Consider the following 14,952-nt stretch of genomic DNA (forward strand, 5'->3'; position numbering starts at 1 on the left):
GCAACTCTGGACCTTGCTCTAAAAATTCATCACCTGTAAGAGATGGCATGTCCCAAGTTGCCATTAGTCGAATACCCTCAGAGTATATCTTCTCTTGTGCTTCTCTCTTGAAGTAATATAATCATCTACATAGGAGTAAAAGAACACGGTACACTAAATGCATAAATGCAATTCGTGTTTTTTTTTGTGATTTCTAGTACGGTTTTGGAGTTGGAAGTTGAGAGTGGGAGTAGACTTCCATAGATATCTCCACCTTTTGGAAAGAACTAGCCAATTAGTCTGCCTGCGGCTGGGCCTGCTACATTGATAGTTCACGATGAACTGATTTTACTTTTATCAAACTATTAACAACTACAATACATTATTACCTAGCATTACCTGCCATTAGATGCATTCCCTACCATTGGCAAAGTATTGATCAATAGCATCAAAAAATTAATAGCGGGCCTGCCATATGAAATTAATTTTCCTTTGTACTAATTCTTTTGAGGAGTAAGTATAATGATTCTTTCAAGGAGTAGTAAGTATAAGCAAATTGATCAATAGCTTGTCCGTAACCGATCCATAGTCATTTCAATCTAAAATTGTAGAGTTTCATGAAATTCTAGCTTACGAACCATCCAATTATGAATTACCATAATTAACCAATAATAATTAATACCCTACGAACCATGATATTCTCAATCTCGCAAAGAGTATCAGTTTTTATCTAGTCTTCACTCAGTTGTAGACTTTGGTTGTGGTTGGTTTTTCTATAACGAAATAAAATATCTTCACCAAGGCTTTTCTGATGGTTTTCAAAAAGTATTTATGGTGTAACCTCACACAACAAGCAGATTAAAGTGACAAAAAGTTCTCTTAAATAAGATGGATTTGCCCACTTGCTGGCTTGCTTCATAACATCGTTGTGAGTACAATTGACCTTTTCAATGAGAGAGAAATAACATGACTTCACATCTTCCAGATCAATTTACCTTGCTCTTTCTATAAAAGTTATACTTGTTGTTAAATAAATAACATATTAGTAACAATTTATCGGACAACTCATTGTAGTAGTAATGACTAATGGGAGACAAAGTTGGATGATAACTTTTACTCATATCAACTGGTCCCATTGACAATCACCATTTGGTTTCTAATCTATGTAGTTTAAATGTTAATCAGTAGCTACTTGGTCTAGGAGCACATAGTGATGAGTCTTAGTCATCGAAATTAATCGGGGAATAATGAGGATCTAATTGAAAATAAGAAAAATATAATAACCATATATAAGAATAACAACCATATATGAGTTAATGAAATGCATCATTAAAAAGTAAAAATGTATAAGCAAGTTCAGGAAATGTATAATTGTATAAATGTAGCTTGAGACAACCATGAATGAACATTAGATCAACTCTATTTTGAATGCATGAGAATGAAGTAGGCTAACACCACATCACATGAACATATACTAAGAGAAAAAAGGAAATGTATCTGGCTAGAGTTTGTTAACCATGATTTGATCTTTCGTCCAGTCCTCATCAAGTCTGGTGTACAAATTAAATATTAAGTTCCCCATATCCTTTGTAAGACCATTGTTGCACGTGTGATAGGCCTCAGATACTTCTAACTGCTTTCAAGTTTGAAATAAGAAAATTTTGCTTAATATTAGTTTTAGGGCACATATATTTTCTTCGAAATAAGAAACACCATTGATTAAATCATTGTGTTTACCTTTCCCACTGTCCTAATCAACACCAACCCCAAATTACAGTATACCTTTTTATTGCTCTAACGTACTTCACTATTTCTATCCTTCTTGGATCACCTAAGGCAAGAAGTATTTGATTGTCAATAATTGGATTCGACAATCGGTTCTGTCTTCTCTGAACTCATTTTTTCTCTATTATCTAAAATAATTGGATTATTATGTCTAAAGAGTACTATATATTTCATTGATTACCCAATTTATTATCCAAATAAGTATCTATAAGGAGTACCTATTTACCATCTGCTAGAGCAACTACAGTCGCAACTTACACATTAACCCATAGGAAAGGGAAAGCGCCAAAACTGGTATCCAAACCCCATGTTCTGAGGTTGAAAGATCTAAATTGAGCATTCCTTGTCTATAATTTTATTAACAATGAAATGGAAAACAGGTAGTGCATAACTAACTGAGGGGTTATATTCACCTTGGCCAGCAAAGACTGTTACAACAAACTATGAAAACTATAGTGATTCAACTCCAAAGCACTCCCAACAACAAATTATTATCGGAAATGCCACAGAGAGAAAGTCAACAGTGATATTATTAATCAACAGAAAATAGGTAAAACATGTGTAACACGTTGTACATAGCAAGAATTAAAAAAGCAAAATCATACTTGGTCATTCCTCATTTGTCCCATTGGAGGATTGAAATTTCATTGCTCTCCTCCTTGCATGCCATCCCTCTACTCCATCTGCGAGAATCTGTCCTTTGCCTGGCCCTGGATAACTCTGACTATAGCTAGAGGCAGCTCCTTGCCTGCAGTATCTAACAGCAGGACCAAAGTTCCTACTATCGCCTCTGAGATCCCTATTCTCTGGAGGCATATTATCTCCTCTTCTCGCCTGTGGGAAGTCCCTTTGATATGAAGGCAATTGTTGATGAGTCTCTCTTCCTCCAGTCTGTCAGATTGGAACTGGACCATAGTTCTGTTGCGGTATGTAGCTTTGTGGTACGGAGTTTGGTTATACCCTAGTGCCCCTTCCATCTCCTGGTCCAGCTGGAGTTGAACTGAAGTTTTGCTGTGGTGGATAATTCTGTTGTGCCACATAGTTCCTTCCATCTCCTGGTGCGGCTAGACTTGGAGCAAAATTTTGTTGTACCCCACCGTTCCTTCTACTCTTGGTCTGGCTAGATCTGGATCTGGACCAAAATTTTCCCTCGAACCGTAGTTTTGTTATGGCGCATAGTTCTTTCTATCTCCTTGGGTAGAACCCTGGTGATCATACAACTGGTTTCTTGGTTGCATTGGTGGGCAGCCATTACATACTACGATTCCTATCACCATATCAACCAGACCTATACTGTACTAGTGGAGGCCTGTGAGTAATTATCCCATTCTCATATCTTCTATCAAGTGGGGGTCTGCCTTAATCCCATAACCATTTCAGTCATGCAATGAGCAAAATAACTCCGACTGACTCACCTCGCATCCCGACTCCAATGCAAGCTTGAAGAATCTGAGTGAAACAGAGTGTTTTGCAACTGACTTAGAGAGCTTGATCTGTGATAACCAATATGAAGCTGAGGATATAAGAACTTCCTTCTACTCATTGAAACTTGTTTTTTACTACTACTCCCTTGCCCTTTGCTAGATCCATTCTTTCTGGTCTCAGATAGTTGACATCAAGTACTCCCAAAGTCTTCTCCCACGCTGCAAAGTCCTCTTGAGGGGTACTAAGCTTGCTAGCTTTTATAGCATCAACAAAATCTATAGTTTCACAAATTGCTCCTGCAGCTAACTTGATATTGTCGTGAAGGAAAGTGTCTTGAGTGCAATAGAGCTCATAGTACTTTTCTCGATCGTTCTTAGAGAACTCGAAATCTATGGTCAAACCGTTCACTCCAATGGTGAAGCTATCTAGATCTTTCATGTCTTTGAACTCGAGAGTTTTTTCCAAAAGTCTGACACATTTAAGAACTACTAAACCAAACTCTTCATTGTCACGTCTCGACTTCTCAACTGTTGGGGGTTGCCACTTGTAAGGCTTCACATGAAAAATAGGTTATTGTCACTTCTCGACATTGTGCTCTAACATGAAAATAACTGCCAAAAAATAAAGCACAATGTCATAAGAGAAAACTTAAGAAACATAATAAATATATCAGGAGGAGTCACATACGTATAGATAAGGATGAGGTTCAGCATCACCACTCGCAAGTCAGAGGCACGCTAACTTCAAATTCATCTTTCCTAGCTTTTGATGAATATTATGCAAGATTTAACAATCTTGTTCCAAAAATTAGTGTCTTAATCTTTTGTCCCTGGCTCAAGATCGATCTGAATAATAATGAAAAATGGATAGAGAGGCTGAATAACTTTAAAAAGAAGAAAACACCATAATGATATAAGAACCAAATTGATAGTAACCTGAGATATACACATAAAACACAATTATTAATTAAAATAGAAAGGAACACCTAATATAAACATAAAACACAATATTTCAAACAGAAACCCATGAATTACATATCAATAATAAACAAAATGAAGAGCACTCAAGCTTACACAATTAATCCAAATGATTTTTCATAAGAAAAAACAAACAAATACTTCAAGATGTTGATCCTGATGGCATCCAAAGAAATCAGTATGGAAAAGCGAATATATGTGTTTGATGATATATTATAATAGCTTGGACCAATTCAAAAATCAACTAACCATGGCCGAAAAGTTCCTTAGCCAAATTACATGGTCAGCAGGATTCTATATGTCAAGAACCTAAAGATTAGATGACTCCGATAATTAAAAATAAAATGTATCTGTGACACATGAAATCTCCCTTGAGATAGCCCCCCCCCCCCTGAAATCTCTCTTAGTTTGCCAAGACCACTAATATTAGTTGGCCTTGCAGCCATCACTCTACTTTAAATCTTATAGTTCTACTACAATCCTTCACCGAGCCATGGAGTATTTTTTCTATGTCTTGAAGCTACAATGGAGAAATAGATATTGCTTCTTCAAAGTAAAGACATAGCACTCACCCATTCAACACCGTGATGACCTTGCTTAATTATGAGATAGTCCACAATTAGTGTTATTTCCCACATTTAAGAGAATTGCCTCATAGCAGAAAACCATTTAGGGCCAAGATTTGTCATTTATAACCATCAAGTCTTGTCTTTATATATCATTGAAAGAAATATAACTCAAACTCATACCTAACAAACAGAAAGAGCCATTTAGGGCCAAGATTTGTCATTTATAACCATCAAGTCATGTCTTCATATATCACCGGAAGAAATATAACTCAAACTCATACCTAACAAATAGAAAGAGCATTAAGCTAAAAATTGATATAGTTTTAACTAATACTGAAACATCAACTATGCTACACTTGCAATGACTTAACTTAACATTCATGCATGATCAGTAGTAGAGAAAATTGCATAGACTAATATCTCTGTTGATATGTTAAAAAATAAATCACTTATATAATTAATAGTTTAATACACTAAGATATATATTTACTCAAAAAAAGATGCAAATGTGGGGTTTTTTTATATTATTAACTCTGAGAATTCTGCAATTGTAATAAATGAGCTGCTTCCAACCCATTTTCTCATTTATTCTACACTTGCTCGATGTGAAAGCAAAAAAACACCTTTTTTTTTTCCGAATTTAATGGTTTAATTTTCAAATCAAAGAGAGAAAAAGAGTGGTGCATCGTGTTTTCAAGTGTAAATAAGTGATTTAAATAGAAAAGTGTTAGAATTAAGTTAGGGTTTTCACATACCTTGTTTGTCTGGTCACAAACCAACTCGAGGCGCTCTAAATAATTCTATATGGGAAACCATAGTTAAAATCATCTCGAGATTGCAGAGATACATTAAAGTAAAATATATGATATCTATTTTTGTGAGAGAAAGAGGCCAGTATTGTTTCAAATGAAAGAAGTTATTCAGAGGAATCCTAAAATGAAGAGAGATAAAGAAATGAAAAGAGAACATAAAGAAAAGTGCTTAGCAATCAAGTAATTTTCATCGCATTGCTTGTTGCAAGTTTACGCTCAATTTGTACCATTCGACCAAACTATATTTGAAATTTTCTTTAAGGCATATCATTGACCCCCACCAAGCAGTGAAGAACAAAAACATTCATAAGTAAGACAACTAAAATTGAGATCTAACAAATGAAAAAATAATTACATTAATTCATTTATTATGGAATATATTAGGAAACTAAATGAGTTAATACGTATACGATTAACTACCATGACATTTCCATAGCACAAATGATGGTTAATTCATCTTGAAAAATGTAGTTAACATGTTGATCTTATTGTAGGTTAGCCAAAAGCTAAAGACCGAAAATAAATTATAATCTGGAAAAAGAAAACTTCATTGCTGCATTAACGGAAGCACTAATATTAGAAAATATAAGGATGCTAAATTAAGCATTTTAACACATTCTCTGATTATAGTAGTTAGGAAGAATAGGTAAAGATACAGTAAACAATGATATGCTAACTGAAAACATATAAGCAAGTCCGGTAGAAATGTATAATTGTATAAAATATAAATGCAACTTGAGATAACCATGAATGAACATTAAATCTACTCTATTTTGACTGCATGAGAACGAAGTAGCCTAAGCGAACACCACATCACGTACACCACATCACATGAATATGTGCATAGAATGGGAAAAAAGGAAATGTACCTGGCTAAAGTTTGGTCCTCGTGATTTGATCTTTTGCCCCGTCCTCATCAAGTTTGGTGTACAAACATTAAGTTCCTCAGGCACTTCTTAAGATCATTGTTGCACGTGCAATATGCCTTAGATCTTTCTAACTACACCCAACCTCTTTATATTCACCCAAAAAAAACACTCATTACTCAATTGAAACAAAAATGATACCCAATTCCTAAAAAAATGGTTAAATAAATAATCTTCATAAGACTAAATTCAAAATACCCAATTGGAAAGAGAGGGGTTGAGTGAAAACAAATAAAATTTTGAAACCTGATTCACAGAGATTGAAAAAGGAGAATGCAATGGTTAAAAAAGGCAATATGCGATAGGCCGCCATTACTATCATCGGTTGTGTTTAGCATTCGATTCTTCTATATGGTCGTTGCACTTGATAAAAGTAGATTAGGATCAATGAAAATTTATCAGAAACAATAATGCAGCAACACCTTCTCATAGAGATAGAGGCAAGACCTAGAAGATGTTAAGAAAAACATTTTTTAAAATATTACTCACCCTTTGGACTCCAAGGAAAAACGAAAAGTTTGTTAAAGCACCAATTTACCTCTTCAAGTTGGTCTATAGTGTATACAAATGTTTCTTGAAAGAGATTTCTTTGCACTATTCTAAAATCTTAATTTAAAAATCTCCGATACAAAATTCTAATAGGCTCGAATATTTTAGATTTTTCAGGCACCTCATACCAAATACAGGAATCCATCATAAGAAAATCTCTTAATTTATATGTTAAAAATCAAAGTAGCCTTTAGTCAACCAGACAGTCAACAAAATGAAACTTGAGTAGATAACACCTTCTTTTCCCCTCATACACTACGGATATCATTTTGAACTAAAAGAAACAAAGGGAATCAAATATGATAAGAAATAAAGTACTCCTAGGAATGTGTTTGCACAGACACTGTTATCGGTATTGGAATGATCAGGTATTAAGTGTTGGATTAAGAAGAATTCCATAAACTGGACAAATGGACCCGGTAATAAATTTTACACAATCTAATAAAGCGGGTTATATTATGGAGTATACTATGATAGACATCAAATGATCTTAAAAAAGGAACCAAAGGACCGTGCACATAGCCTATGAAAAGGCTGTGCAGCATAGCTCATGATCATATGTTATTAAAGAAACCACATACCCTATTGTTGGGGTCACCAAGATATCAACCTCCTTGAATATCTCCATGTGATAATGCATAATCCTTCGCCTGCATAATTAGATAGAGGAAGGTTGTTGGAATGGACATCTTATTATTTTAATTTTGAATGCTAAAAATGATCTAGATGAAAAGACAAAAGTACTTCATTATGATACGATCAACTTTACTCTATAAGTCTCGGTATGTGGAACTATGAACATGCATGTTTCATCTTTTGATATTATAAGATATATTTATGTATATCTAATAATATGCAGATAATATATATCTAGTCTTTAAATCTTTTTGAGAACAAAAGATGGTCCAAAGTCCAAACTATATATGCTAGAAAATTATATTTGTTATTTTCGCCTCACCTAAGACGTGCAGTAGCAATATAATCTGATGCACAGAATGAGCTGAACAATGCCAACTGGTGCGAGTAGTAATGTGAAGCAAAATGAGAACTTTATTTTGATCAGTGAAAGAAAATAATGGAGCTTCGAAGTTAAAATGTACATTCCACTTGCACGATATCGTTATACCAAGGGTATTCTTCTCCATAAGAGACATAACCCCTACCGTGATAAAGTCCCCAAGAATAAAGTACTTTTCAATAAGTATGGGAACTTACCCAGCCTAATAATAAGGGGCCAGTGAACACATTGCTTTGCTTCAGAGCCAATTGCAACAATATGGGAAGTGCGCATCTCATGCAACTCCGGTATCCTGTGGCAAACTCCACAACACATTCTGTGGTACACAAACTTCAACTATCCTGTGGCACCCTTAATCATATACTTAACAAATCAAATGTCCAATATTTTCTTATGCAATTTAGTGTAGTCTACATGTAGAAGTTTCAAAACGTGAAGCAACACACGGAAAAAGTCCAAACAAAACATTTATGAACATAAGAAAACATTGACACACACAAAAAAGAAATTTAACCAATTGCAACCAAGAAGAAAGAAGAGTTAATATACCTTTTGATTCTTCGGCACTTTCAAAATTCCATTTGAAAACCCCTCGGGTCTGAAATCTTCCGCATCTTCTCCCCACAATTCACAATAGTCAAATTGATAAAAGAAATTCAATTAATGTTAAAAGAATAATCATCCAGTTAGAAACCAAAAAACACTAAATAACCATTGAATCACCGTATCAACAAATTACCCCATTACATAAAATTTGAGACTGTAAGAAATAAGACAAATGGTTAAATGAACATTTAGGGGAAAAAAAAGCTCAAAAAAAGTTAAATGGATGTGAAAATGGCAAACAAATGTGAAAGTAGCACTTATTAAGCGAACAGATAAGCAATTTGAAAAAATCATAAAATTGCACAACAGTCATGCCTTGTTAGCATCCTCACCTGGTGCTTTGCTTGATGGTTTGCAAATTCACTTATTGCTTCAACTGCTATGTCTTGTGCAACTTTCTCTAGCAAAGCTTGTTATTGCATGACTCCAACCATTTCCTTCTAACCATGCAGGTGAATCAAGTAGTGATAAATTATACGACACTACCAAGTACAAAATTTGTGCAATATAAAATGTAACAGAAAAATATGAGTGTGAAGAGAACCTCATTTCATCCACTTGAACCTGGCAATTGGTGTGCATGGCCCAACCTTATAAGATGAGTGGGAGCATAACAGCAATAGAAATATCCTACACTAAGAAAACACAAAAATAACAAACCAAAAACCCGTAAACTTATAACTCCAATACAATTAATATATAACCACCTGTAAAATAAAATAAATAGTAGCACATGAGAAGAGGTAACAAAAGAACAAGGAACTTACAGTGTTGTTCCATTTGTTCATCCATTTATATAAAAAGAAACTTAAAGTATCAAAACCACATGATTTCCTATTTTTTGAGTCGAGTCCGTAAGCGGGTGTCCGTCTAAGAGCTCCACTATATTATATAAAACATCTTATAAAGAAACAGGTGATGACAACTCACATAGCACTTCTAGTCCATGCAAGGTCCTGAACGATATCCAAGGCAGCATGCAATATAAACTTGTGTTGGTGAGTAGCTTTTTCTTTCTGTCACAGGATTACGGGGCCATAAATCAAACACTCATTCGAAAGTTTAAATATTGAAATAAATACATGCATTAGAATCTAAATTGTCAAATGGCACAGACTCTTTTCATTATCTACCTACATAAAGTGGACACTTTATAGTAATTACAATATATAGAGAAGCAAGCATATGCAAGAGAAATATCGGCACCACTAACTCATTGCTATGCAATAATTGGTAGCCTGCAAAATATGGTCACTATGGGGTTATTATGGTCACCAAACAAAATTGTTCAATGTGCTACATGACTTGTGAAAACTCAAATGATCAAAATTGAATCAAGACCTCTAAGAGAACAAAGAATGTTTTTGGTGTTCGAGTGTTTTATATATAAGTATATGACTGAACTTCACTCTTCTAACCAAACAAACCCACAACCATGTATAGAGAATGAAAAGTAACCCAAAAGCATGAGCATAACAGTATCAAAATTTGGACAATTAAGTATTATATGTCTATCATCATACTTAATGGAGCATATACAATTGTTTTTAGTGCACATAACTAAGAAGAAGACAGATATATGGAAGCAAGAAGAGAGAGGTAATTGTGCATTCCCTTGGTGTCCTAATTCTCACTAAAAGTAGTTTGACTATTTTGAAAAAGTAAACCTAAAAAACCTAAATGGCAGGGGCAACACATGCATACACTATTGTGGCAGGGGGTATGAACTTACAAAATGAAATGTATCAATTTAGAATCAGCGTTCAATTTATGACAAACACTTTGAAACACCGTTCAACTTCTGGCTCAAATTTAAGAAAATAAATATAAATTTTATAGAAAGTTAGAAACTGACCAAGTTGCCAATCCATTCACCGAGTAAACATAATGGAATATGTATTCAAGTTATGAAATGAAGTGAACACAAAGACAAATATGTTCTATGGAAGACTACAAAACTCGAAATAATGTAAAAAAAAAGTTAGAAATAAAAACTAATAAAATTACAAAAATTACGTGTGCGTTGAACCGAAAATTACATGTGCGTTGAAACAAAAATGCTTAAAGACTTCAGGTTAGATTTCCAGCGTTTGGAAGTAGAATAATATTGATTCGGTCTGTAGAAGTGCATGCACCTTGATAATGCAACATATAACTGACCATTGCTGAAAAATTCAGTTCAAAGGTTAATTCCCACAACTTTCACCAAGTGTCCTCGAGACTTATTTATAGTCATGAAGTAAGTCAAATGAACTGGAAATTGTCTTCATTATAAAAAGAAATTCTCTCTTTTATCCACATTTGGTCGGCTGTGATGCTTTATAAGAAGAAATTGGAAAAGAGGAAAAATGTAAGTCTGTAATGAGTATACATAAGTAGAAAATTGGTTGGTAGGAGCAATGCCATGCACAACTATGAAAGAAAAGATAATTATTGTACGGATTAAGATGGATTAACCCATGCAAGAAAAATAAGAAGTGGACAACAAAAGTCCGCAAGAAGTTGAAGTAGCACCTGAAATCCAGTGGGGAGGTTGAAGGTTCAACCCATCTTGGACTGGAACATAAGTAAGGTTCTTGTGGTTCACAGGATCTTTGGAAGGGTTCATTGGACGCATGCCCCTGTCCGCCATTTCGAAAGTCGTGAAGAGATTTTTAAAAAATAATGGAAGTCAAATCAAATATATAAGTAATTAAGCTTGGACACTGATAAGAGAAATCATATTATATTGGACGCTAGAATAATATAAAAAAAAGTAGGAAAGATGTAGCCAATTCATCACATATATGTTCTTCTATCATAGTTGCTTTATTGCTAAATTTTATACTTCTTAAATAGAGGTCCTACAGAAAGTCTCATACTTTCTGTACCTTTATTAAATGTCAGCTTTGAGCACCTTAATTAGTAGATCATGTGCATTGTTGCATATTGTCAAGCAAAAATTTTGATGTGCTTTAATCCATTTGATATAGTTTCATGATCAGTATTAACTTGTGTCCTTACTCTTCTACCTCATGTGCCATCATCTTCTAAGAGAAATATTTCCAAGCTTTTCTGGAATTTTGTTACAACAAATTCCCAACTGTATACTAAGAAATACCCCCTTCTACAAATCAAATCCAAATCCATAGAGAAGCCATATTTACACCATTATATTTTATCTTTTATTCTATTAGTAAAACAATAATTCAAAACGATTAAAATTGGTTTACACCATTTAATCGTTTAGTTAATAGTTTCAGTTTGAAAATAGAACGGCTTTATGCGACTGAAATAGGAAATCAGCACCCGTAAAGGAGTAGGAAAACTGGATCCAAGTCAATTTCTTTTACATGGTCAGGTTCATTCACCTATTCTTTCCCGCCTATTTTATCAAAGATTTTCTTTTAATACTAACCAAGCACTCCATGACCACCATAATTAGCGTAGTATATACAAAGGTTTGGTCATCAGGGTCACTATCAACAATCTTTCCAATAACCCAAGTAGAAGCAGTTTTATTTCCTAGAAGATCGAACTGCCAAAAAGTTTCGAAGGGTGACTTCTTCTCTAATTATGATCCTATAATTAATTAGGAGACCCAAAAACATAAGACGCTGAAATAACCCTTGGGAGGAGGGAAAAAATCCCCTTTGGTACTATACTCTAGTATAAACATCCTCACCGCGAGACTATGACCCTCTACAGAGGAAGTCCTTTTAAATACCATCCATGTTATAAGCTAATGACTACTCATCTGGTATTAGCTATTACATAATATTTCGAAAATTTCAAGTTATAGAAGAACCATGAGAAAAAGAAGATAAGATCAGTGTGAAAGGTACATGTTAAAAGAATTGAAGATGCAACTAATATATGTCTAAGCATATGTGTCTATGGGGGTTTCCAACAAAAACTTCTGATAATTGGAGGAATCTAATGATGTAATTCTAATCTTAATCTTCTCACGCATACTATAACAATAAAAGTTGTCGAGGCACCTACTTTAACAATCCCCTTGCATACTAAGCTCTATGCATGGACATCATATTTAGATGATCAAACTATTCATGTTTGTAAATACTATACATGTTAGTTTTAACTCCAAAATTTTGTTTAACAAAAGGAAGAAGGAATAAGAAGAAGATAATAAAACGAAAGAAATACCTGGTAATATTGGTTTGGGTGCAGGAATATAACTTGACCCAGCTCTTCCCGTTGAAGTTGAATCATCTCCGGCCCCACAACAAATAAGGGCCTGATTCTTCTTTTGGTTTGTCGAATTTTATGTGGCCCTTTCTAATTGCTCAGATCATGGCAACAACCTTGCAATATATGAAAAAGTAAAGTTTAAAGTAGTTGTTGTTTGATTTGATGGCATACAATACTCACCCCCTAAAAAAAACACTCATTACTCAACTGAAACAAAAATAAAGATACCCAATTCCTAAAAAAATGTTAAATAAATAATCTTCATGAGACTAAATTCAAAATACCCAATTGCAAAGAGAGGGAGTGAAAACACATAAAAATTTGAAACCTGATTCACAGAGATTGAAAAAAATCAATGCAATGGTTAAAAAAGGCAGTATGCGATAAGCCTATGAACTGCAATTTGCTAAGAAATTGGTGTTATATGGATGCCTATTGGGTGGGTCCTTGTGCTGCTGTAAGACTTAAGATCACAATCACAATCACAATCACGACCACTTGATACTGTTGCAGGCTTGCAGGACTTAATTTCTTACCTTGATTGAGGAACTTCTGCTTTAATCCCCTGTAAGCCATGTTCACCATATTGATCATTGGCTGTTTCGTAGAGTGAAATGAGTTTGGTGGTGAAGTGAGTGTAGTTGGAGAGACCTATTTTGAGAATGTGAGCATGCATGAGCTTGTTGGGTTTGTGGGAGAGATGGTTTTATTGTTGAATTGAGGGAAGGAAGATACCTTTTTGGCTTCTTGCTTGGAAGAAATGGATCGCCTCTTGGGTTTTGGTGCAACACTGATTGGATGGCGAACAGAATCTTATTCTTCTGTTCCGATAACTTCTTTCGATAATCTTTATAACTTCTTTCGATAGCTGTTGAACCATCACGAATAACTCATCCTTTTTCTTAATCTTAATGTTTATCAAGGTAGGTTTTCTTTTTTTTTTGGTAAAGGTCGGTATGGGGTTTTGAGTTTTGACGAAAGGTTGTTTTATCTTTATCTTTTTCTTTTTAAGGTTATTACGCGAACAGTTTTAGAATGGGCATGAGTTTTTTTTTCCCCGAATCATTGTAAAAGCTGAGGTGTCCATCTAAGAGAAAAAAAAGGGCTGGCGTGTTTCAATGGGAGCATTCTCGACTGTTTAGTACCTTGCAGGCTTAAGGTGGGAGAAGTGGAAATATAAAAGCAAAGAATAAGTAACCTATTTTTTGCTTTTGAAGGTCCGAATAGGATTAACCGATAAAGATGATCCAAAATTGGAAGGTGTAGCCTTCACTTGATGACAATAAATTTTGGCTTAGCTTGATGTTTTATAAATGTTCAGAAAATCAATATATTAAGTGGTGTATGTTCACGAATAGAAATAAGACAAATCAACAATAGAATTGTTGTTTCATAGTAGAATACATTGACCAATCCAATAAATATTATCGAAATTAAGTTTTTTTTTATGCAGCTTGAAACAAAAAAGAAAATAAATCCTCATTCAAAAACAATTCCAAATAATGTAAAATATTCAAAAACAAAATGAAAGGATATACTTGAATGAGTTTAAGACTACCGTCTTTGATGATAACAATGACGGAAGTTGAAGAAGCATCTAGACCATTCTTGATGAATTCTTTGAATCACTTGTAAAGAATGCAATGCTTTTTAGACATCAATAAAATTTTATACAATGATACTAATTAATGAAAAAGAAAAACTAACCCAAGAGAGCCACCACCATATTCAACTAAGCACCGATGCTTGCAGTGAATACAATTGACATCATTGAGCATTGACTTCATTACTTGTGTCGCTAGTCCACCTGGGTATTCTTGCTGACAAAATCAAAATGAAAAATTATAATTTCCTTTGTCGACAAACAAAAAGAAGAATTTACCTTTGTTGACAAAAGAAGGGTGATAGAAAAAGCAGCACTATAGGATGTATGAAATCTAACATTTTAAAACATTCAAACTTCTTGTTTATTTAAAAATTCACTTTATTCAGGCGTCTTAATATCTCATATCCACTCAAAATCAAGATAATATTATTGTCTGAATTTTCAGTGAAATGAAGCATCTACTGTTGAAGTAATGATGGATATATATGTCTAATGTACCATAGAAAATT

The 14,952-nt window shown here is 34.1% G+C and overlaps 1 protein-coding gene across 28 annotated transcripts; it reads right to left on the minus strand.

Moving 5' to 3' along the window:
* Nucleotides 1-2,096: 2,096 nt before the first annotated feature.
* LOC147514659 (uncharacterized) lies at nucleotides 2,097-14,549 on the minus strand. Of its 28 annotated transcripts, none has more exons than XR_015209177.1 (11): nucleotides 13,374-14,544; nucleotides 12,793-12,950; nucleotides 10,686-11,267; nucleotides 9,577-9,662; nucleotides 9,191-9,281; nucleotides 8,979-9,083; nucleotides 8,590-8,654; nucleotides 8,238-8,391; nucleotides 7,604-7,672; nucleotides 3,877-6,560; nucleotides 2,097-3,800 (listed from the first exon to the last, which is right to left on the minus strand). XR_015209177.1 is itself a non-coding variant. In XM_086584531.1 (11 exons), exons 2-6 carry the CDS (start codon nucleotides 12,856-12,858, stop codon nucleotides 9,277-9,279), a joined length of 390 nt encoding a protein of 129 aa, XP_086440657.1. In that variant the 5' UTR covers nucleotides 12,859-12,950; nucleotides 13,374-14,549; the 3' UTR covers nucleotides 2,097-3,800; nucleotides 3,877-6,560; nucleotides 7,604-7,672; nucleotides 8,238-8,391; nucleotides 8,590-9,083; nucleotides 9,191-9,276. The 28 variants fall into 28 exon arrangements, 2 of the variants coding, with proteins under 2 accessions (XP_086440657.1, XP_086440653.1); XR_015209171.1 differs by having other exon boundaries at nucleotides 8,979-9,086; XM_086584531.1 differs by having other exon boundaries at nucleotides 8,590-9,083; nucleotides 10,686-10,811; nucleotides 11,161-11,267; nucleotides 13,374-14,549.
* Nucleotides 14,550-14,952: the final 403 nt, after the last annotated feature.

Source organism: Coptis chinensis, chromosome 2, assembly GCF_015680905.1.
Source record: "Coptis chinensis isolate HL-2020 chromosome 2, ASM1568090v1, whole genome shotgun sequence".
NCBI lineage: Eukaryota > Viridiplantae > Streptophyta > Magnoliopsida > Ranunculales > Ranunculaceae > Coptis > Coptis chinensis.